Genomic DNA, 24812 nt, shown 5'->3' with positions numbered 1-24812 from the left:
TAACCACTGCACCACCAGGGAAGCCCGCCTTCACTTTTCAGAAAGCATGAGGGGAACGTCATGGAGTCTACCAAAATAATAAAGTGACATAGTTCAGATATATTCTTTTGATGGATACTGTGGCTACATTTTTTCCCTTATAAATTATTAGGATGAGTTAGCAAAGCAAGGAATTTTTAAAAGCTGATTATCTGAAAGAAGGAGAATTGGCTTCTATTCCATTCACACATATATTCTAAGGATGAATATAAAAACTTATCATCTTAAGCCCTATAAGTTCCGCTGAATATAAGACATTTTAGGCTACTTATCTAGCTGGAGAGAGGAAGATCACATACTTGCATCCATCCTTGAAATGTCTGCTGGCAGATGACATAACACAACAGACATCATGAAATAAGTAACTGAATCCAGCAGTGTGATAAGAAAGTAAGAAGGTGGTGGTGAGGAGGGGGGAGGGGGAAAGAATATGTGTACATCAACTGTCCCCTGAATAGCACTTCATCAGAACTTTTAAAAAGTTTTAGAATTTAGAAGAGTCAAAAGAGGGCTTAGACAGGGAAATACGGATAATGATTATTATAATAGGGAAGAAAAAAGACCAGCAAAGGGTGAGGCTGAGGGGACTGTGACTAGTCCTGCAAGCTGGGGTCAAAGCTAAAACGTCTTCAAGGTCACCTTCCAGGCAGAAGACCCTCCCTGGCTGTGATTAACATCGTTATCATCAGAACATCGCACAGCAGCAAAGGTGGGCATGGCTCACCAGTTCACCCAGTGTGCGATGGTGGGTGAAGGATCTTTCTGGGCCATCAAGGATGTCACTCCATCCTACCACTGGCTCCATTTCCTCTTGTTTTCTTTTTTGTATCCTACTGATCCTTATAGCTCCTCCTGAAAGGACATGAGCACCTACAGACATTGCTTAAGAGGACTGACAAACTTTAAGGATTAAGAGGTGGCAGATGGGCTTCCCTGGTGGCGCAGTGGTTGAGAATCTGCCTGCCAATGCAGGGGACACGGGTTCGAGCCCTGGTCTGGGAAGATCCCACACGCCGTGGAGCAACTAGGCCCGTGAGCCACAACTACTGAGCCTGCGCGTCTGGAGCCTGTGCTCCGCAACAAGAGAGGTCGCAATAGTGAGAGGCCCGCGCACCGCAATGAAGAGTGGCCCCTGCTCGCCGCAACTAGAGAAAGCCCTCGCACAGAAACGAAGACCCAACACAGTTAAAAATGAATAAATTTATAAAAAAAAAAAAAAAGAGGTGGCAGATTTAGTCCTCAGACATTTGCGTTAATAAAAGGCAAATAAATTCTGCCTATGAAACTGCTGCACCTTCCCTGCCCACAAAAGCTTTCAGCTGTTTCACACGTCCAGGTATGGATTTGCACTCTTTTGCCTCCCTGCCCCTGCTAGGTCACAGTCCTACAGAGTCCAAGCATTTTATGTCACTTAGTATGCTGCATATTAAAAAAAGTGTCAAAACTAAAATATATAAATATTATGCTTTTTAAATCATGTGTCTGTTGGAAAATACGAATCGAGCATTAATTACAACAGAAGATGAAAGCTACTCTTTCAAGAAAATCTAAACTGTACTTAAAGCCATAACTACCCATCTCAAACCATCCTAAAGGGATGCAGGAGTTGAAAGAGCTCTGTTTTCCAAAGCAGCACAAGTCCTTGATTCGAGAAGGTTAGGCAATTGTGTTTAAGTGCCTATGCCACACAAGGACAGTTAGGTGCCTGGGATACAGAACTCTTCAAAAGGCAATACAAACAGTGAGTCAGAGAACTAAAATAATTACTTCCTGAGCACTGACAATATTAAGAAGAGGATATGAAAGCAGGAAATTGATTTTAGGGCATAAAGTTCTATGAATTGATATTACTAAAATAAAACACTTCATATACACAAAGTTAGAACCCAATTACACTTATTTAATTGGTTGAAGGGAGGAAAGGAGATGGAAAAGAGGAAAAAGGATCCAAATAACTTCAGTAAGATTGCAGAAAAGACGAAAATCAAAACATGACATTGTAATTGTACGGGTTTCTGCTGCTTCTGTGTCTTACTGCTAGAAAAGTAAAGGTAATAAAAAGATGGAAGGTCAAATTATATTTTATTCTTCTCTATGCGTCTTTAAATAAAAGCTGGGTGCATTCCAAAGCCTAGAACCTCATGTTGTTAGTGATAAAATTCAGAACAGAGAGTATGTTTTTCAAAAATGAAGTTGTTTTTCAGAGACTAATTCATATTGTAAGTGCAGAGAGGTCTGAAAATAAATTTACTTTGTCTGGCAAATGGAATCCTTCATATGCATAATTCAGTGAAAGAAATCTGTAACTCTGTTCTAGAGCCTTTGGAATTGTTGGCATAAATCCAAGGGCCTTCAGTGTTGATTTATTTTTAAAAGTATATATTCAGCATAGAGTATGTATAAGATATTAAGACCAGCAATGGGTGAGGCCATTAAACGTATATTAATCTCTACCCACCAAGGCATGTGATGATGAGGATATATTGATGATAACAATAATAAGAGTATCAATCAGCTAACATTCACTAAGTGGTACACATGGCATGATTATATCATTCAGTTCTCAAAGCAGCAGAGAGAGCTATTATAATTATTCGTATTTTACAGATGAGATTACACAAGGTCAACTTGCCCAAGGTCCCATAGTCATTAACTGGAAGATCCAAGACAGAAGCATTGACAGATTAACTCTGAAACCCCATCCCTTAATCTCCTCACTAGACTGTCTCCCGTCCCATAATAATGCCAAACAAGGAGGCAGATGAGCTTACAAACACCAGAAAACAGTCTGCTTTTTCCTCATTTATTTCTGTCGCCAGGTAACAGAAGACAATTTGGCTGGGCATGTTTTCTACAAAATTCTTCACCAGGGTAAAATGTTGATTACCTTGGAATTGCTTATTAAAAGGACAAAGCAACAGCATGGTAAACACCCCTCTGCCTACAGATGGTCTTGGGTTGAACACTGGCTTCACTCTTTACTAAGTTACTTAACGTCCCTGAACTTCAATTTTATTCATCCGTAAAATGAGTTGAAGAGGTAATGAAACAACACAGGTAAAAGGCTTATTAGAGTTTCTGGTACATAGAAGCATTCAGTTAATGTTAGCCATGTGTGGGCTTCCAATTGAGGGCCCACCCAGGTGTCAGTGCCCAAAGGATACCTTTCTAATCCTTTTCAGACTTCACCTATGTAAGGAAAGCTTCTGGCAGCAACTCTAGGTGGTGTGTGGGAAAAGAAGGCATCCTACCTAAACCAGATAAATTCAGCACGGCCAACAATGTAGAGAAGGACATCCAATGTGATGCTGGAGGTATCAGAATAAATCCTACTCAAAACCACTAGCTGTGAAAGCCCACCAAAGCCTTATTCCCAGATGACAACTTCTTACCATTCCCAGAAAGGTAACCGTATAACCTGTGGGTGCTTTAGTGTACAGTAATTTATCAGGTGTTCCATATGAGACCGGAGAGACTAGGACCCTTGAAGGAGGAAGAAGCAGACGTTCAGAAAAGGAGGATGTCAGTGGTGAGATTTAGCAGCTTTAAAAAAAAAAAAAGTCTCCATATATTTCTATATTATTTATACTTGTACTCATCTTAAACAAAAAAGGAAAATAGGAAACATCTCACCTACTTTTTTTCCCAGTAAACTTTATGTTTTAAAATAATTTTAGATTTATAAAAAAAAGCTGTAAAGATCGTACAGACAGTTCCCATATATCCTTCACCCAGCACCCCCTGATGTTAATATAACCATGATACATCAGTCAAAACTAAGACATTAACATTTGTACATCCACCTGCTTCAAATCTACCTTAGAGCTACCAGGAGCTCAGTGTGAGGACAGAGGAAAACAAACGGTTCCTTGGAAGCCCCTGTTTCAGAGGGAAGGTCACTTAGTTACTTAATGAAAAAGACATTTGTCCTTGTGGCTGACAATGCTAGCTGCTTGTCCAAAACCCATTTTCCCTTTCTTCCTCCTTTATTATTTGTACAGGGCAGCAGTGTGCCTGGCTAACAGCATTAGATTCACTGATTGCCATCCGGCGAACAAGTCCATGTTGACACAGATCTGGCCCATGTAATGTCGGTAGAAATCTCTGGGAAAGGTGACTCTTCCTAAATAAAGAGGAACCTCTCTGTTCAAGCAGGCATTACTACATTTTCTCTTATTTGTAGCAAAACACAATTCTGTTATTGTTCCAAACTCAGGTCTGGACACAGAAATCAAAGGCTTAAAAAACAAACACTTTCTGTTTATCTGCAGCCCACACCTTGTAACAAACTATGCTTTACTCAGAAGCCAAGACTGATTAGACAGAAAGTCTTACAGGCAGAAGATATGCCTTCCAGCAACTCGGCTCTGATTCCCTGGTGACAGAAGTGGTTGTGGACAATCCCTGGGTTTCAGTGTTTCCATCTGCGGAAAATAAATTACAATAACTTCTTTTAACCAAAGCAAGTGAAATTAATAAATATATGGGAAGCCACAGCTCTCTGGAAGACAGGGTTGAAATGAGGCCCGTGCACCATGAATAAATAATATTGTTCTGCTGTCAGCAAAAATCCAAAGGATCCCATGACAAAGACTAGGAATTTAAGAAAGGGCTCCTGAATTTGGGTTCGTATACTGGATAAGCCCATTCTGAGCAAAAAGAGAACTGCTGAGTTCAGATCCAGTCCAAATGATCTCAGTCAACAATTTCTGACTTGTGGAAATATTAAAAATATTTAATCAAAGGAAATATTTAAAAAATCAGAGAAAAAAGAAAACATGACTGTGAAATCACTGAGCTAAAGAAGAGAGAAGAGGGACTTCCCTGGCAGTCCAGTGGTTAAGACACTTCACTTCCACTGCAGGAGGCACAGGTTCAATCCCTGGTTGGGGAACTAAGATCCCACATGCCGCATGGCAAAAAATAGGAAAAAAAGTAAAAAAGAGAGAGAGAAGAATTGTTGCCATTCCAGAAACTTGTGTGGCTGGCACCCAGGTTTACTTGGGTGTCCAAACTGGTACAGCAAAATAGAGATACCAAGGTGCTTCCTCAACACAAACTTTCAGGCATTTCAGCCATCGGGGAACAAAGATCTCAACAAAGATCTCTGAGCTAAGGGGCTGAAAAATGGAATACACACTCACTGGGATACCACCATACTCTGTGCTGGTTTCCAAAAGGTCTAGACCTTTGCTCTCCAGAATGGTTGACAAGCACCAGAAATGTGGCAAGGAGCTATAAGTGTAAAATACACACTGGATTTGGAAGATTGAATATGAAAAAAAAGAACATAAAATAGCTGATTGCTATTTTCCATATTGATTATATTTTGAAATAACATTCTGGAGATAATGAGTTAAATATATATTATTAAGGTTAATTTCACCTATTCCATTTTACTTTCACTGCGGCTATTAGAAAATTTAAAATTACATACATGGATTGCATTTGTGGCTTTCATCCTATTTCCATGGAAAATAGGATCAGTCTAGAGGCTGGTACCTCATAGGAACAGATCAGCTAACCAACAAACAAGTTCATCCCTTTACGTGTAGCACTTTGAGAGCCATTTGTCCTAGAAGATAAGTCTTATCCTGAGCTCCTGACAGCCAAGTGGTCAAAGGTTGTTGGTATCGCTGTCTGCTTCCCCCCACACACACACTATCTCCCCATCCTATTTCCTTCATTTTGATGAGGAAGTACGTTATGTTCCCACTTGACAGGAATCCTTGCTTGAGGTTATGCTCCCAGCAACTGTGGAAGAGGACTTCAGAGAGACAGGAGTGGTTTTGCCAGTGGCCAAAACCAATACCCAGACCCCCTTCTTTGTCCTGGTGGCTTTGGTCATTTCCAATCAGACTGAAACCTAAGCCACAGCTAAGGGAGTGGCTAAAATAAAATGGAAGGAATATAGACTCTGATATGCAGGCCTTCCTCGGGTGGAAGGAGAGAGGAGAGGGGCTGGGCTCCTTGTTGGGTCAAATGTCATTACTGGGACAGAGAGGAAGAAAGTGAAGGGGACCTTTTCAGAATAAAGTTAGATAAAATGTTAGAGACTTAAAAATGTTATGTCAGTTTAAAAATAATATATATAAGCAATTTTACAAAAAGATTACTCTCCATTTTAGATTAAAATTGCTTATGATATTAATAAAAGTATTTTTCCAACTGTAACAAGGATATGTGTGTGTGTGTGTGTAATCCCTTCTTAAATTTTAACTTAATACTGTTCTATAGTCACATTGATCAGAGTTTACATATGGTTGGGTTTTTTTTTTACAATTTTTTTATTCATTTAAAAAAATTTTTTAATTTATTTATTTATATTTTTGGCTGCATTGGGTCTTCGTTGCTGCACGCAGGCTTTCTCTAGTTGCGGCGAGCGGGGTCTACTCTTCGTTGCGGAGCGAGTGTTTCTCATTGCTGTGGCTTCTCTTGCTGTGGAGCATGGGCTCTAGGTGCGCGGGCTTCAGTAGTTGTGGCTCACGGGCTTAGTTGCTCTGTGGCAAGTGGGATCTTCCAGGACCAGGGATCGAACCCGTGTCCCCTGCATTGGCAGGCAGATTCTTAACCATTGTGCCACCAGGGAAGTCCCGTTTTGCTTTTTACTTGAAGTACAGTTGATTTACAATATTGTGTTAGTTTCAGGTGTACAGCAAAGTGATTCAGTTACACATTTTTTTTTCAGATTCTTTTCCATTATAGGTTATTACAAGATATAGTTTTCTGTGCTATACAGAAAATCTTTATTGCTTATCTATTTTATATATTTTTATTGGTGTGTATCTGTTAATTCCACACTCCTAATTTATCCTTTACCCTCCCTACCTCTTCCCTCTTTGGTAACCACAAGTCTGTTCTCTATATTTGTGAGTCTGTTTCTTTTCTGTAAAGAATTTCATTTGTATTGTTTTTTAGATTCCACATATAAGTGATATCACATAATACTTGTTTTTCTCTGACTTCCTTCGCTTAGTATGATAATCTCTGGGTCCAACTATGTTGCTGTAAATGGCAATATTCCATCCTTTTTTATGACTGAGTAATAGTCCAGTGTGTGTGGGTGGGTGTGTGTGTGTGTGCGTGTGTGTGTACCACATCTTCTTTATCCATTCATCTGTCAGTGGACACTTAGGTTGCTTCCATGTCCTGGCTATTGTAAATAGTGCTGCTATGAACATCAGTGTGCATGTATCTTTTCAAATTACAGTTTTCCTCTTTTCTGGGTATATGCTCAGGAGTGGGATTGGTGGATCACATGTTAATTCTATTTTTAGTTTTTTAAGGAACCTCCATACTGTTCTCCATAGTGGCTGCACCAATTTACATTCCCACCAACAGTGTAGGAGGGTTCCCTTTTCTCCACACCCTCTCCAGCATTTATTTGTAGACTTTTTCGTGATGCCATTCTGACCAGTGTGAGGTGATACCTCACTGTAGTTTTACATATGGTCAGTTTTATACCTAATAATCACTCCATGGTATCAACAGACTTCAGCTTGTTGATCCATTTCTGGCAGAAGAGGGGACGAGGGAGCAGGGCGGAGGCAGATAGAAAGAAGGAGCGTCTCCAAAGGACTATAGGCCGGAACACAAAAGACAACCCAGTCACACTGCCTGAGACAAACGTATCAGCTAAGAAAAACTGAGTTAAAGTGAGTGGCTAAGACTCGAGAGCCCTAAGTGGCGGGTGGGAGATTTTCTAGAGGAAGAACTAAGAGAGACCTCAGTGTGGCAAAGATGAAACGGCTGTGAGAATAATCATCATAACTGCTCAAGGAGAGCCTGGGTCCCACACAGGAATCCCTGCCCAAACTCCTAGCCTCCCAGCTGAGAAAGAAGCTCCCTCAAGATTGACACAGGGTCAGAGCTAGAAAAAAGAGAAGGGAGGCAGTCTGTCCTTAAAGGAGAACCTCTTAACTTTTTGCCCCCCCTGCCCCCAATCTCCCCTTGAGGGCTGTGGTCAAGCTCATGTCCATCAGTAACCAGGAGCGAACACTACCGTGCTTCTTGACCAGGAGGAGAGGGAAGGGGCACATCAGAATCAGCAGTCTGAACTGTCCATTCCACCCAGGAGATCCTGACATATTGTTCTTTTAATAAACTTGAGACCCCAGCCTCCATGTCCCTCCAAAAATGACCACCGAAACCCAGCTGAGTCCTTAAATTACCATGTAAGGCCAGGAGACTGCATACTTTCATAAACTTCAACTGCACAGAGATTGTGTGCATGTGTTTTAAGGCTTCCTTGTGCCGCTTTAACAAGGTCACATTTGGGCAAACTGAAGACCATGTACTGCAGCGGCCACTGGCCCACAAGCTGTCAGGAGCAAGGCAGGAGTCGGTAGGGGCCCAGGCTACAGAGCCACAGTCTGTATCTAGAGGATCAGTTTCTGGACACCTGACAAAAGCTATACTGATGTCAACTAAGGAAAGAAATATTTACAGTTATGACACTGTTCACAAAAGACCTCTATTCTTTTCACATAACACCCTTCTTTTGGAAGATTACATAAGATGAGGCATCTCTCACTCCTTTCATACTTTCTAAAAGTCAAGGCTTTGTGTAGCTACAGACCTGTTGTCCTTCAACAAAACCAATACTATATTGTGTGCCAAAGTATTAGCCTGTGACTTTACCAAGGAAACCTGTTTCCTTCTGTTTGCATTGTAACAGCATGCTGGCTGTGTCCGTTTTTCTTCCTGCTTTGGATTCAGCTATAATAAAAAGTAAAACAGAGCCAAAGCCTATCAGAGGGCACAGTAGGAAAATTCCCAGAAATTTTAAATTGAGAAAGGAAAAAGTTACAGTAGATAACAGCTGCTGATAAAGATGACACTTGAAATATTAATTATTGAAAGCAGGTTGAGGAAATATCCTACCCGATCTTTATTTTCTTCTATTCAGAGTATAACATTTAGGAGCTAAGAATGATTATGCTCATGGCAAATGCTTAAATACTGTCATCTAAAGTAACAGGGAAAATAATATCAAGTGAATTGATTTAGGGGGAGGATTAAATGAACTAACAGCAGGAAAGGACAGCTTATCTGTTGCTTTCGCCTGCCCAGCCTGCCTTGTGGTAACAGAACTTACAAAAAAAAATTTTTTTTTCTGTGGGTGGAACAATGACCTGACCCACCACCACTTGGTTAGTCTGTCAGTCAAAGGGCCCTGCCTATCCCGGGGGCAAGAGGTGGGCATGTGACCCAGACTCAGCCAATCAGTGTTGTTCTCTAGAGTTTAGTCTCTGGAGAGAGGGACAGCATAGGCAGAAAATAGCTAGCACTGGTTTCTTAGCTGTAGGTGTCTGAGAGGGATTGCCCTTCGTCACTAGTTCCTGGCAACTGGATCCCCAAGAGCTGCTCTAGTTCTTCTCCAGGCAGCTTGGCTTTCCAGTGCTTTAACTATTAGTTAGCTCTGCCATATATTTGAAGCAAATGATGATTTGAGGCTGCTTATATTCAAAGAACTCTAGCTGGTATACACACCCAGCTCTGTGCCTGGCAAATGGCAAATCCTCAAAAAGTGGTCACTACTGTCGTTCATTCGTTCAACACATTTTTTACTGAATAGCTAATATATAAGTGCCAAGCCATGGGGGATACAGAGACAAGAAAACAAATCCTTTTTCTTTTTTTTTTGGCTGCATGCAGCAGTATGCAGGATCTAGATACCAAACCAGAGATCGTACCAGTGCCCCCTGCCATGGAAGCATGGCGTCCTCACCAATGGACCACCAGGAAATTCCCAGAAAACAAATTCTCTGTCTTCAAAGCACTTATATTCCAGCTAAGGGTAAAGAAACACTAAGATACTGGGTACCACCTATAATAGAAAAATCTTCATTTTGTTGGTGGCGAGGAGTTACCAAAAGCAAAAGCAGGAGAGGATAGTCTTGATGGGGAGGAAGAAAGGGCAGGCAAGCAAGGGTAGGGTGCCATTGACAAAGACTCTCTCCTTTCCAGACTTCAGGCAGGTTTCTCTGAGCCCTCATTTACATTTTAAAAAAAAATATTTTTATTTATTTATTTGGCTGCGTTGGGTCTTAGTTGCGGCACGCGGGCTCTTCCTTGAGGTGTGTAGGCTTCTCTCCAGTTGTGGCGCTGGGGCTCTAGAATGCACAGTCTCAGTAGTTGCAGAGCACGGGCTATTTTGCCCCTCGGCATGTGGGAGCTTAGTTCCCCGACCAGGGTGGAACCCACGTTCCCTGCATTGGAAGGCAGATTCTTAACCACTGGACCACCAGGGAAGTCCCTGAGCCCTCATTTCTACTAGGCCTTGACCTTGGCCCCTATCCTGTGGTAACAGAACTTTCAAAAAAAATATTTTTTTTGGTGGAAGAATGCCCCTCCCCGACTTGGCGAGTCTGTCAGTCAAAGGGCCCTGCTCACCCAGGGTCAAGAGGTAGGCATGTGACTCAGCCAGATTTGACCTACCCAGCCCAGCCTTAGCAAAGAATCCTGCTAAGTCAGGATCCCCCAGATCGTGATATCTGATCACTCTTATTATTTTATCAAGTTCCTCATCCTCCATCTTTGACGTCTAAGTCCCTGGCCTCAAAATTCCCCTGCCCTCGGTGTCTCCCATGAATAAATTTCCATCCACTGACCCCCTCACCCTGTTCCATGGCTATAAATCCCCACTTGTCCTTGCTGTACTTGGAGTTGAGCCCCATCTCCCTCCCCTGCTACAATACTCCTATTGCACTATTCTTAAAGTCTTCCTTACCATTTTAACAAGTGTCAGAATAACTTTTTTCTGTAATATCATATGGTCTCGGGCAAGTTGCAAACTCCTCAATCATCAGTGCCTTTTTTCTTCCTTCCTCCCATCCTTCCTTCCCTCCCTCTCTTTTTCTTTGGCCAGGCTATTCCAGGCTGGGCTGAACTCTGTCAAGTGCTCTTAATTACTGAGAAGATGGGGTTAATTCCTGTCTGGATCTGGCACCTAACTTCCTTTGCAGAAGATCCCAAATGCTCTCTTCATGGCTACCAGGTAGAATGTCTCAGCTACTGTCTTCCACTGGAGAATGGGATCACCAAAACTACCCTCAAGCAGCTGGGAGGATTAAAAATATAATACATGGAAAACTGCTTTGTGTGTTGCAAAATTTATATAAATATATTTTTCAAAAACAAAAGAAAAAGAAAGAGGGCTTGATGAAGTGCTGAAATTGTTAAAGTGCTCTGACTAAATCTTTAAAAGAGGAAATTATACGCCTGGACACAGCAGCGGTAGCCTGATTATCCAGGGTCAGCTGCTGCAGCTGTGAGCAATTTACCCACGTGACTCTCTGCTGTCTGTTACCCTCCATTTAAGGATAAGATAGCTGGAGAGCAGCTCAGCAGTTGAGGGAGATATTTACGTGAGTAAAGAAATGTGTTCATCGCCTTTGCAAAGGTCACACAAAAATCTCAAGGTACTCGGTCATTGTTTGCGATAAAGGAATCTTGTAATATTTTATGAGCTAACAATGATTATAGTTGCAATATCTGACAGCCTGTGTGAGCTGATGCAATAAAAGTTGAGAATTTTTTTCCTAGTCTAGTGGAGGTTATAATTAGCATCCAATCTTCTTTACTGATTAAGAGCCAGATTGCCTTGATGTGAATCTTGAATCCACCATTTACTAGCTCTTGTCTTCAGCAAATTACTTAACCTCATTTTAAGAATGAGAATTATTATGATACCTAACTCATAGAGTTATTTAAAGGAGTAAATGAATAGAGTGATTAGAACAGTGTCTGGCATATAGTAGGGACTCTGTACATTTTAACTGTTATTTAGAATTGATCAGGTCAAGTACAATAGCTGGCATGTGATGGCCATAAGAGGTAGACTCTGCTAAAAGCTTTTGCCCACCTCTATCGTTTAATTCTCACAGCAGCTCTGTGCAGGAAAGAGTTACCATAGCAGCCTTGAAACAGAAAAGCCTGCTTGTGGGGCTGGCCCGTGGCTAGCTTCTGGGAACTTGGCTTTTGAAAGGTTCTCTGAGTTACCATCTGATAAGGCAACTTCGTTTACCTGGGACACTGAATTCTGCTGTACCAGCCTGCCCAGATTGTTTGCACAAACACTGCAATTAATGGAGAATACGTGCTTTCCTTCTGAGAGTCTGGAAGGCAGGGAATGTGGCTGCCTGGGCAGGCAGAGTATACCTCTGTGAGCAGCCCCCAATAAAAATCTTGCCCTCTGAGTTTCAAGTGGGTTTCCCTGGGCAGAGATATTGTACACGTGTTACTGCACGTCCCTGCTGGAAGAAGGAACCAGTTCTGCCTGGCCCTGGAAGGGAGAACAGAGGAATCCTGCACCTGGATTTCTCCAGACAACACCCAATGTGTCTTTTTCCTTTGCTGATCCTTCTCTGTGTCTTTTTAAGATTAAAAAATCTTAGCCACGAGTCCAATCATATGTTGAGTCTTTCTAGTACATGTGGGTAGTCCTAGGATTTCAAAAAGCAAAACCAAAAACCCAACGAACCCACCAAACATAACTCTCAAAGGTATATAATATGACTTTAATTTAATAAATTTTAAAACCTGAGGAATGGAAGAGTTGAGATGTCGACAAGGTCACACAGTAGGTAAAGGAGCTGGGATGTAAATCCTGCCTGTTTCCCTCCAAAGACCATGTTCATTCCACAGTGCCGGGCAGCCACACCCGATTACATACATCCTGGACCAACAGAAACTCCTTGCTAAGGCACAATGCCTAGTAGCTACCGGTTAGCTATGCAACCTTGGAAAAGTATCTTAAAGGCTTTGAATTCAAGAATTCTTCGCTGTAAAACTGTAATAATGATAATAATATCATTATATATATATATATATATATATATATATATATATATATATATATATATATATACACACACACACACACATATACATTTGCATGCAAGTTAATTACTCAGCTAACAAGTTCTGTCTTGATTACAGAGCACCATTAACCATTCATAAATGAAGCTGGTTAGGATTTCATAAGTGGGCTTGATTTTTATGCCTACTGGTTTCAAGCTAGGGAACCACTTTTATCCAGCAACCTTTTGCTCAAAGCCTAGAGGCTGACTTTCTTTAATGTTTAACTTATGAAATTAATTATTAGCTGGACAATTCAGAGCTCTGCTTAAGATACTAGCTGGTATTTATCATTAACTCTAACGTACACATATGTGGTGGCCATGTTTTCATAACTCAAAGTTAGAATCTGTGATCTAGCCATGAGCTGCTGTGCTGGGAAACTGGAACTCCCTTGGAAACTCTGACTCTGTATATAGAGAATATTCAATCCTCCTAAAACCAGGGAAAACAAACTTCCGTGGATAAGATTTGCTAACAATAATTCCTTATTTTATCCTTTACATCACAACGTTATGGCATTTATAGCATTATAAAATTGGCATTTATAGCATTATAAAATTACACTGTAGGGGCTTCCCTGGTGGCGCAGTGGTTAAGAATCCGCCTGCCAACGCAGGGGAAAACGGGTTCAAGCCCTGGTCCAGGAAGATCCCACATGCCGCGGAGCAACTACGCCTGTGCGTCACAACTACTGAGCCTGCGCTCTAGAGCCCGTGAGCCACAACTACTGAGCCCACGTGCCACAACCACTGAAGCCCGTGCGCCTACAGCCTGTGCTCCGCAACAAGAGAAGCCACTGCAATGAGAAGCCCGCGCACCGCAACAAAGAGTAGCCCCTGCTCGCCGCAACTAGAGAAAACCCGTGCAGCAACGAAGACCCAACGCAGCCAAAAAAATAATAATCATTACACTGTAATTGAGGTATAATTACTCACTCTTTGGAAATCATTTGGAAACAATTTGTGGCATCCTCTATCTTCTCTCTGAAGTCGAGATGTACATTATCAGTCAGTAAACGGTAGTATAAAATGCTGGTTTTCTCTAGAGCTTGGTATCACCAAGTGTTCTGTCTGGAGCAAAGATGACAGCATTAACTCTAAACCAACCACACCATTTTTCGTGGTGGAAAGCCCCAGTCACTCCAACCAATTTTGAGTTCACACTTATTAGCGATAATATCCATTTGGACATTACCACCTGAGTGGCCTCAAACAAATTACTTAACCTATTGGTGCCTTGGTTTCCTTATCTGTAAAATGGAGATAATAAAAATACCTGCCCTGTAATTAATGGTTACTATTTTGTACACTTAAAAAAAATTTGTTAAGAGAGTTGATCTCATGTTAGGTGTTCTTACCACAATAAGATAAATTTAACAACAACAAAAATTAGAATATCTGACTCAAAGAGTTTAAGAGGTTTCAATAAGTTAATGTGTAAAATCTCTAGAACAGTGCCTGGCACATGGTGTAAAATAAATAACCAATAAATAAAATATATCCTACAACTTCAATTGCTCTCTAATTGCTTCTATATCTGTTTTATAATCTCTACAAGACTATAAGCTGTTTAAGGCCAGGAACCATACTGGCATTTTACAATTCTATCCACCTTCCAAACTTCAATCAATAGCCCAGCAGGAAACATACTAGACCGTCAATAAACAGCTGTGAGTGCCATTGTGGCAACATCAGTTAGGAGAAAACACCCCAGAATATACTGAGTGGCTTGAGTGCCTTGCAAACCAATGCTTCTAGATCAGGGGCTTTCAAAATATTTGACCACAATGCAGAGTACTAATTTTTATGTTACAAATCAGTGCACACATGACTATGGCCATATGTTTATATAGTGTATATCTAACTGAAATAAATGTTTTGCAAAACAATCCTTGACCTTATTACATAAACTATGCTCTGAAATTTTCTATTCTAGTCAAATGCTATCCACTGCATCTCAAACTTTTAAAGTGCATTCGAATCACTCGGGGTTATGCTAAAATGTAGATGAGATTCAGTAGGATCAGAGATTCTGAATTTCTATCATGTTCCCAGGTGACACTGTGGGTCCATGGACCGCACTTTGAGTACTAAGAGTCTAGTCTAGTCTAGGAAAAAAAATTTTTTTCTTAGTAGTTTTTTTTTTAAAATTTTATTGAAGTATGGTTGATTTACAATGTTGTATTAATTTCTGCTGTACAGCAAAGTGACAGTTATTTATACATTCTTTTTCATATTCTTTTCCATTATGGTTTATCACAGGATATTGAATATACTTCCCTGTGCTAAAAAAAAATGTTTTTAATGCTGGGGGAATGACTCCCTAAACTTATTTCACTAAACCCACTAAAGGGTTGCAATCTGCAGTTTGTAAAACACTGCTCCCAATAATTTCAAAAGTTTCTTTCAAATAATTCCATTATTATCTCCCTAACACTGGGATAGAAATTCTAGGCCTGTGTAGAAGTGGAGGTAGGAGAGTCTACAGTAAGAATGATTCAAGTATTACCTTTCATATTGACTCCTAGGCGGAAATGCTTATCTGATTCCCAGCCCTTTCCTCACTGTTCTAAGCCTACACCTTGCAGCTATATTAGTAAACTGATTGAGCGCTTATTAAGAGCAAGGCACTGAGCCAAGTGCATTATATCTACCTCCTGTACTCCTACAACCAACCTATGCAGGTATGCCCATTTTACAGATGAGAGAAGGTAAGTAGCTAATCACCGGTGGAGCTGGGATTCCAGAGCCTATGTTCTTGCAATAGCCAGCCTCTAAGAACTGAGCTGGCTCCAGTGATCCTTGCCTCCTGGTTATCACACTCATAGTCCTCTCTCATACTCAATAGGACTGACCTGGTAACCAACAGAGTATTGAAGAAACGACAGTGTGTGACTCTCAAGGCTCAGTTAAAAGACACTGTAGCTTCTGTCTCACATTCTCTTGAATCACTCCCTCTGCAAGAAGCCAGGTTGCCATGTCATGAGAATTCTCAGGCAGCCTTATGAAGAAGTCCATAGAGCAATGGACAGAAGCTTCCTGCCAACAGCCAGAACCAGCACTATGGTAGGCACAGAAGTGAGCCACTGTGGAAGCAAATCCTCCAGGCTGTCAAGCCTTCAGATGACTGTAACCCCAGCCAATGTCTTGACTGCAACCTCATAAGAGACCTCCAAGCCAAACCACCCACTAAGCTTCTCCCAAATTCCTGAGCCACAAAAACTATGTGAGATCATAAACATTTATTATTATTTTATACCATTAAGTTTTAGAGTAATTTCTTATGTAGCAATAGATAACTAATAGAGTTCCTGAACAGTACACTATATTGCATTATGAGTCAGCTCTAAAAAAAAAAAAAACTGAAAATCTGATGAAGGCCTTTTGGATACTTCTTCAGTGTGGCAGCTTGAACCATGGTTCAGCAAATTTTCATTCTCCCAACGCAACCAACCTTGCGAGAGCCATCTACTTCCCATCCAGACTTGACCAGATGACCTGCTATAGCCAGCTGGACATGAAGCTGTCATGTTAAATCACACCCAAGCAGAAGTTCTTGGAGACACTGCAAGAATCTGCCTGCCTTCTCTAGCTTCTGCCCTCACCTGTCAAAACAATATAGTCCAGAGAGTGGATGCTCCTTTACTCTGAGTCCTAGAATGAGAAGGCATGAAACACATAGCTGAATGTGACCCCCAGCTTGGAGACAAGCCGAGCTGAGCCCAAGCAGAGGCACAGTTGACTTACAGAGCCATGACTGAGAAGTAAAAGCCTGTAGTTGTAGCACAAGATTTTAGGGTTTAGCAAAAGCTGACCCGTACACTCACCGTGCTGTATGATGCTGTGCTCCATAAGCCGGTGGCAAAGCTGTTCCGCCTCTTTCCTTGTGGTGGCCTCACCCTCTTGAACCAGCCAATCCAGGAATTCAGACGCCATGAAGGTGCGCTCATACTTGACCCCTTCCTCTTCCCTGGGCTGCAGGAGTGTGTTTTCAGGGCTCATCAGCCTGGGAGGAAGAAAGTGAAAAAAATAAATAAATAAATAAACCTACTCTTACCAGTGGGGAGAGGGAAGAGAGGAGGGGAAAGGTAGGGTTGGGGGTTAAGAGGTACAAACCACCATGTACAAAATAAACAAGCTACAAGGATATATTGTCCGGCACAGGGAATATAGACAATATTTTATAATAACTTTAAATAGAGTAAAATCTATAAAAATCTGGAATCACTATGGTGTATACTTAAAACTAATATTGTAAGTCAACTATACTTCAATTTAAAAAAAAAGAAAGAAAGAGAAAGAAAAAGAAACCTACACAAAAGGAAAATTACTCATTTGACATCCCCCATCCCAGGCTTCTGTGAAGTATCGCCGCAAGGTTGTCAGACAGACAGATGTGGCTGTCAGGCGCTGCCCCAAACGCAATTGTCAAGAGAAGGATCTGCTTCAGAAGTGAATAAGATGCATTTTTTCCTGGCGATCAGAAAAAAACTGAAAAAGCAATCCAAAACTCTAGCTTTAGCAAACTGTATTCAGTTTAGCCATCTTGAAAGGGAGTTCCTGACCAAACCCCACCCTACTTTTCTAAAAAACTCTCGTATTTCTTTCCTAAAGGCATTTTTCCTTTTCCCAAGTCATTGGGCTAATAAGAAGACTACTTGCTATGGACTGAATGTTTGTGTCTTCCCAAAATTCACATAGTTGTTAGGGGAACCACTGATTGAAACCACCCACCCTGGCCAGGCTAGATAGTAGCCACTTGCTGGAGTTATCTTAAACAGGAGGTCCTGGTAAGGAACGCGGAACTAACAAGCTACCACCAACCGGAAGAATTCGGGAAAGGTCAGAAGGAGAGAGGAGACGCCAGTCCACATGTCCTACCAACCTCCCAGAATCCTCCTCGCTGGAATCCATCTTGGCTGAGCGATGCAAGCGCCACCAGGAAGGACCCTGAGTCAGAATGACTGGCCTGAGACAACCTGGAAACTAACCCAATTCCCATAAAACCCGAGACTGCGAGCCACGTGGCAGAGCAGTTCTCCTGGGTTCCCTTACCCTGCTGCTCTCTGCCTGGGCACCCCTTCCCTATAACGTCTCTTGCTTTGTCAGCACGTGTCTCCTCAGACAATTCATTTCCGATTGTTAGACAAGAGCCCACTCTCGGGCCCTGGAAGGGGTCCCTTCCTGCAACACAAGGACTAGGGGTGGGAAAGATCTTGGGATATGTGAGGGTATGAAAGGAAATAAGTGTGCCCTGACATAATGGGGGGATTGGTAGGGACCAGGTCAGCAGATCGTTATGGGCCCCACTGAGGATTCTATTCTAAGTGCAACGGAAAATAATTGAGAAGTCTCAAGCAGAAGTATGACAGGATCTGATTTAAGAGTCCAGTATATTGGCAACAATTACATAGTATGCTCTAAATGTATTTCCACGTAAAATACATCTGATATGAGAGGGTCCACCTATTAGGCTCTCTAGGGCCCTAGAAGGGGTCCCCCTTTCTGCAACATATTGAAACACTAAAGACCAATGTGATAGAATTTGGAGATGGGGCTTTTGGGAGATGATTATTTCATGAGGGTGGAGCCCTACTGGGGAGGAAGAAGTTTTCCTCTACCCTTTTACGTTCTTCTGGCTGGTCTAAGAAGTAGATTGACATAAGACTGATTAACAGGAGGAAATCATACAAAAGTTTAATAACATGTACAGGGGAGAGACCCAGGGAAATTGAGTAACTCACCAAAATGGCCAAAACCCTCACTTCATTTATTTTTTTAACATCTTTATTGGAGTATAATTGCTTTACAATGGTGTGTTAGTTTCTGCTTTATAACAGAGTGAATCAGCTATACATATACATATATCCCCATATCTCCTCCCTCTTGCGTATCCCTCCCACCCTCCCTATCCCACCCCTCTAGGTGGTCACAAAGCACCAAGCTGATCTCCTTGTGCTATGCAGCTGCTTCCCACTAGCTATCTATTTTACATTTGGTAGTGTATATATGTCCATGACACTCTCTCACTTCCTCCCAGCTTACCCTTCCCTCTCCCCGTGTCCTCAAGTCCATTCCCTAAGTCTGCGTCTTTATTCCTGTCCTGCCCCTAGGTCTTCAGAACGATTTTTTTTTTGATTCCATATATATGTGTTAGCATATGGTATTTGTTTTTCTCTTTCTGACTTACTTCACTCTGTATGACAGACTCTAAGTCCATCCACCTCACTACAAATAACTCAATTTCATTTCCTTTTATGGCTGAGTAATATTCCATTATATATATGTGCCACATCTTCTTTATCCATTCATCTGTCGATGGACACTTAGGTTGCTTCCATGTCCTGGCTATTGTAAATAGAGCTGCAATGAACACTGTGGTACATGACTCTTTTTGAATTATGGTTTTCTCAGGGTATATGCCCAGTAGTGGGATTGCTGGGTCGTTCTATTTTTAGTTTTTTAAGGAACCTCCATACTGTTCTCCATAGTGGCTGTATCAATTTACATTCCCACCAACAGTGCAAGAGGGCTCCCTTTTCTCCACACCCTCTCCAGCATTTATTGTTTGTAGATTTTTTGATGATGGCCATTCTGACCAGTGTGAGGTGATACCTCATTGTAGTTCTGATTTGCATTTCTCTAATGATTAGCGATGTTGAGCATCCTTTCATGTGTTTGATGGCCATCTGTATATCTTCTTTGGAGCAATGTCTATTTAGGTCTTCTGCCCATTTTTGGATTGGGTTGTTTGTTTTTTTGATGTTGAGCTGCATGGGCTGCTTGTAAATTTCGGAGATTAATCCTTTGTCCATTGCTTCGTTTGCAAATATTTTCTCCCATTCTAAGGGTTGTCTTTTCGTCTTGTTTAAGGTTTCCTTCACTGTGCAAAAGCTTTGAAGTTTCATTAGGTCCCATTTGTTTATTTTTGTTTTTATTTCCCCTTCTCTAGGAGGTGGGTCAAAAAGGATCTTGCTGTGATTTATGTCAGAGAGTCAAAACCCTCACTTTAAATACTACCTTCAGCTAAAGACAAAAGAGGATGTTGGGGTAGTGGTTCAGGACTTCAAAGGGGAGGAAGGCAATTCACATGGAGATGTAAAGGCAACTGTTTGGTAAATAAATGTTTGTTGTGTCATGCAGAGACAATGGGACACAGAAGGGAATTTTAACAAACAGTCTTGCCAGGTTTCTCCTTGCCTACACACCTAGCTCATACTATAGTTATCTATGTTGATAGCTCCCTTCCTGGAACAGGTCCTCTATCTAAAACTTTTTAGGCAGTTAGGTCACAGGTCAAAGGTTCTTCCAGAGTCTTTCGGGCCTTGATTGTTTTCAGCTCCAAGTAATCCACACACCAAAGAGACATTTTGGGGTGGCAAACTGTTCCCCTACAGACCCATGATGAGATTACTGTCCTTATAGGAAGGGACAGAAGAGAACTTGCTTACTCTTTCTCTCTTGTGACGATAATACAATGAGAAGACCTCTGCAAACTAAGGTGCCTTACCATATACCAGGTCTGCTGGCGCCTTGATCTTGGACTTCCCAGCCTCCAGACTGTGAGAAATGAGGGTCTATCGTATAAGCCATCCAGTCTATAGTATTTTTGTTAAAGCAGCCTGAACAAAGACAACTACATAAGTCACTCCTTTACAACCCCCCTAGCCCCACGTATCCTGTCTCACACCTACCTTCCCATGCACTCTTCACTCCTCTAGCTTCTGCCTTTACTACTAGGGGCACAAGCATTCTCGTGTCCATATACGATGGACATCTTGTAGGTCCCCCATGTGGTTGACATTAATAGCATCAGATGCCATTGAGCACTCCCCTCAGTTAGAAGGACGTCACACACTGCACTGGTTTCCCTCTGTTCCTACCTTTTCTCAGTGACCATTGTGGGTTACCGCCTCCTCATCTCCATGGACTTTAAAGGCTGGAATCCCTTGAGATTCAGTTCCCCAAATATCTCTCTTCTCTCGTCTCTCAGGCAAGTTCTTATATCCCCATGGCTTCAATTACCATCCATGCCCCAAGGATTCTCAGGTTTATATCCTTAGACCAGGGCTCTATTCCCAACCCCAGACCTTTGTATCCACATGGACATCCCAAAGACACCTCAAAATCAACAAGCCCAAAACTGAACTCAGGTTCTTCCCTCCAAACCTGAGGTCCTGTGCCTGTGAGTGCTTCCACCATGCAGCCTGAAAACAAGGCTTCCTCCATGATGCCTTCATCTTCCTCAACCCAGTCTATCAGTCTGAACTGTGGTTTTTACCTCCCAGATAGCTCTCGTATATGTCTAAGTCTTCCCATCTTTGGCACTGCCACTGCCTTGGCCCAAAATACCAACACCTTTAACCTAGACAGTTACACTGGTTTCTTAATTGGACTATACTATGCACCCACTCTTGTTCTCAACCCAACCTCAAGCACCCAAGCCCAGACACAGCAATTAAAATGATCTTTTAAAAATTTGAACCTGAAAATGTCCTGCCCCTGTTGAAGATACACTTTAATGGCTTCTCATTGCTTTTAGGCTAAAGACTGAAACCCTTTATATGGCCTATAATGCCTGCATGACCCTGACCCCATCCCCTTTGGAACATTCTCACCTCTGGCCACTGTGTGCTCCAGAGATGCTGGGCTTCTTTCAGTTCAAACATATCATGCCCATCTACCACAGGGCCTTTGAATATGTCATTCCCAAACCTGGAACATTCCTCCTCACTTCTCTCCACTATTCCTCTACTCCTCAAGCCTACTTAACTCCTTATCCTTTGCATTTCAATCATTATCAGATCTCCATTGCTCCCTATACAGTCTACGTAATTATCAGATTAAAGACTACCTTCCCTACTCAATTATAAGCTCCAACAGGATAGACAGAGTCCATGTTTGTCCACGAAACCTTGTACAATGAAAACAGAACCTCATAAAATGTCACAATCATTGTATCATCTTCCTTTAGAACTGTTCCTGATGAGTTCTTGTCTTCTATATGAAAGTTCATTTCTCTCTTTTAAAAACCTTCAGGTCCTCTCAAACTAACAATAGTATGCAACACAAATTGTACCATTTCATTCTAGAGCAGGAAGAAACCTTAGAGATTATTACGATACAACCCCCTCTTCATCCATATGAGAAAAATGTAATTCTCATCCAAATGAGAAAAAGTGAATGACAGCATTCAGTGTTGCGGGGAGGAAACTTGCCCAGGGTCATACAAATGAGAGCACTTTACACGTTTATAAATCATATCATTTGTGGGTAATTGAACCTGCGTACCTCAATGTCCACTCATATGATGTTCATTTTCAGTGCTTTCAGACTTACAGCCCAATCCTGCTGTGGAAAGCATATTCAACTAGGAATTTGAAGATTTAAGTTTTATTCAGAATGGGTCACTTGGTAGCTGTGAGATGAAAAGCAAGCCACTTTTCTTTTTTTAACCTTCCTTTTTCTCAAGAGTATAATGATAGCTTCGCCCTTCTGTTGTGAGAATGATAGGGTGAGTGTGAATGAAACAACTTAACAATACAAAAGACAATGTATATACAAAGCGTTAAACTTAACTAATCATGGTGCATTCCTCAGGGCGTGTTGAATTTGTGCCAGTAGCTACAAGGGGACTCCTGAGTCACCTCCACTCTTCCCAGAATCTTCAGTGTTCTACTATTTGGAAGCCATGGAAGGAGCACAGCCTTGGGAAGCAGGACACCTGGGACTCAAACACAACTCTGCCACAGACTAATGACATGATTTTTCACTGCTTCAAGCGTCCCCAAACTCACATTAAATGAGGAAGATAATACATGTTCCACTGCCTTCGCTGGATTGCTATCATTAAAAACTTTTGTTAAAAAATTCTAAGAATGTAAGTGTATGCTTTTGTATTTAAGAGTATTTACACTAAACTGATAAGAACAGATACCATACTTGATCTTAGCCAAAAGTTCAAGAAGTAACTAAGAGTATTTATAAAAGCTTTTAGCATATAACTGAACTTATTAAAAACCTTATTCAGCTTGTAACAGAACTCACTTTAAAATCTTATTGGCAGGGGAGTGATAAATTAGGAATTTGGGATTAACATATACACTCTACTATATATAAAATAGGTAAACAACAAGGACCTATTGTATAGCACAGGGAACTATACTCAATATCTTGTAATAACTTATAACGGAGAAGAATCTGAAAAAGAATATGTGTGTGTGTATATATATATATACACACACACATATATGTATATATATATACACACATATATGTGTGTATATATATATATATATATATATATATACACGCACAGACACACATATATACATTTATGACTGAATCATTTTGCTGTACACTTGAAACCAAAATAGCACTGTAAGTTAACTATACTTCAATTAAAAAAATTAAATCTGCAAAAAAAAATATCATTTAGACCTCTTCCTAAGTGAACCCTCTTCTGTACTTTAATCCATCCTTAGAAATAGCTACTAGGCTGCTTTCAGAGGCTTAGTAGCAGCTGAGTTGGTATGAGCCAAAAGAATTATATTTAATATAATAATGACCAGGCCCTCCTTAGAAGATGGAAGGGACAACTGCCACATATACATCAACACAAGGGACAGAATCCTGACATTCCATAGGAGATTATGTGCCATGATGGCCACATCAGCTCCCCTCATGCTTCTTTCCAATTGACTTCACTGCTTCTCCCATCAAGAGGTTGAGTCTATTTCCCCTTCCCTTGAACCTGGGCTGCCTTTGTGAATTGCACTGCCCAACCAAATGCAACAGAGGCAACATGATTTGACTCCCACGGCAAGGCTTTAGGAGGCCTTGCAACTTCCACCGTTGCCCCCTTGGAATGCCATACTGAGACCGCGGTGTAAGGAAGCAAGTGTAGCCTGTTGGAGGTGAAGAGGCCACAGGCCCAGGCGATAGCCAGCACCAACTCTCAGACATGAGAATAAGCCATCTTGGACATTCCAGCTCAGCTGACCCTCCAGCAACCGTATGAATGAGCCCAGGTGAAACCAGTACAGGAATCGCCTTGCAAGCCACAGAATCAGGAGAAATAATATATCATTGTTGTTTTAAACTAGTCAGTTTTAAGGTGATTTGTTTTGTAGGAATAGATAACTAGAATATATTCATATCAATGAGAAATGGCAAAAAAGATGTGAAACCCACAAAGAGGAACATGTCACATCAGTTGGAAGGTACTGAAAGAACAGTGCATGAATACCGGAAGGTCCTGGAAATAAACTGTATAAAATAAAGCCACATCGAGTTAGACCTGGGAGCCTACATCAGTGATAGGAATCTAGAAAACAAAATGCCTAAATAAGGAATACTACCACTTCCTCATTTCTTTTCACCCTCAAATAAGGTATTTTATTTATTTATTATTATTATTATTTTTGGTAGCTCCGAGCAGCATGTGAGATCTCAGTTCCCCGACCAAGGATGGAACCCATGTCCCCTGCATTGGAAGCACAGAGTCTTAACCACTGGACTGCCAGGGAAGCCCCCAAATAAGCTATTTTAGAGTGAAGACGAGCTTCCTCAGTTTTCCAGTTTTAGATGTTATTTCTCTAAGAAATCTCCCATCCCACAAATCTAGACCATGTGCCACTTCTAAGGGCTCCCAGAGTCCCTGAAAGGCCTTCTCAGAGCCCTGGGGAAATGGCCTGCTCACTTAACTATAAGCTTCTTGAGACCAGGATCCCTGTCTATGTGGTTGATAGCTGTTTCCTAGTACGGTAGGTCCTAGAACAGTATTTGCTGAATGATAAATGAAACTCGTTTCTCTGCATTCCCCTGCTACACATCATTATCCTAGAGTATATCAAAAATGACCCCCTTAGAATTCCCTGGTGGTCCAGTGATTAGGACTCCATGTTTCCA

At 41.4% G+C, this 24812-nt stretch overlaps 1 protein-coding gene across 8 annotated transcripts in view; it reads right to left on the bottom strand.

The window, feature by feature from the left end:
- The window catches only part of DEPTOR (DEP domain containing MTOR interacting protein), a 196179-nt gene that overhangs the window by 109274 nt on the left and 62093 nt on the right, over nucleotides 1-24812 (bottom strand). For all 8 annotated transcript variants that reach the window (XR_014255491.1, XR_014255492.1, XR_014255493.1 and 5 more), the window contains exon 4: nucleotides 16730-16908. Coding sequence is in view for 4 of the 8 variants with exons in the window: in XM_082433208.1 (XP_082289334.1) it covers nucleotides 16730-16908 (179 nt within the window). In the remaining 4 variants the exon portion in view is untranslated. The remainder of the gene's footprint in view (nucleotides 1-16729; nucleotides 16909-24812) is intronic.

Source organism: Balaenoptera physalus, assembly GCF_965194825.1.
Source record: "Balaenoptera physalus genome assembly, chromosome: 17".
Lineage (NCBI taxonomy): Eukaryota > Metazoa > Chordata > Mammalia > Artiodactyla > Balaenopteridae > Balaenoptera > Balaenoptera physalus.
The sequence above is the reverse complement of the archived record's forward strand: the minus strand, read 5'-3'. Positions and strand labels throughout refer to the sequence as shown.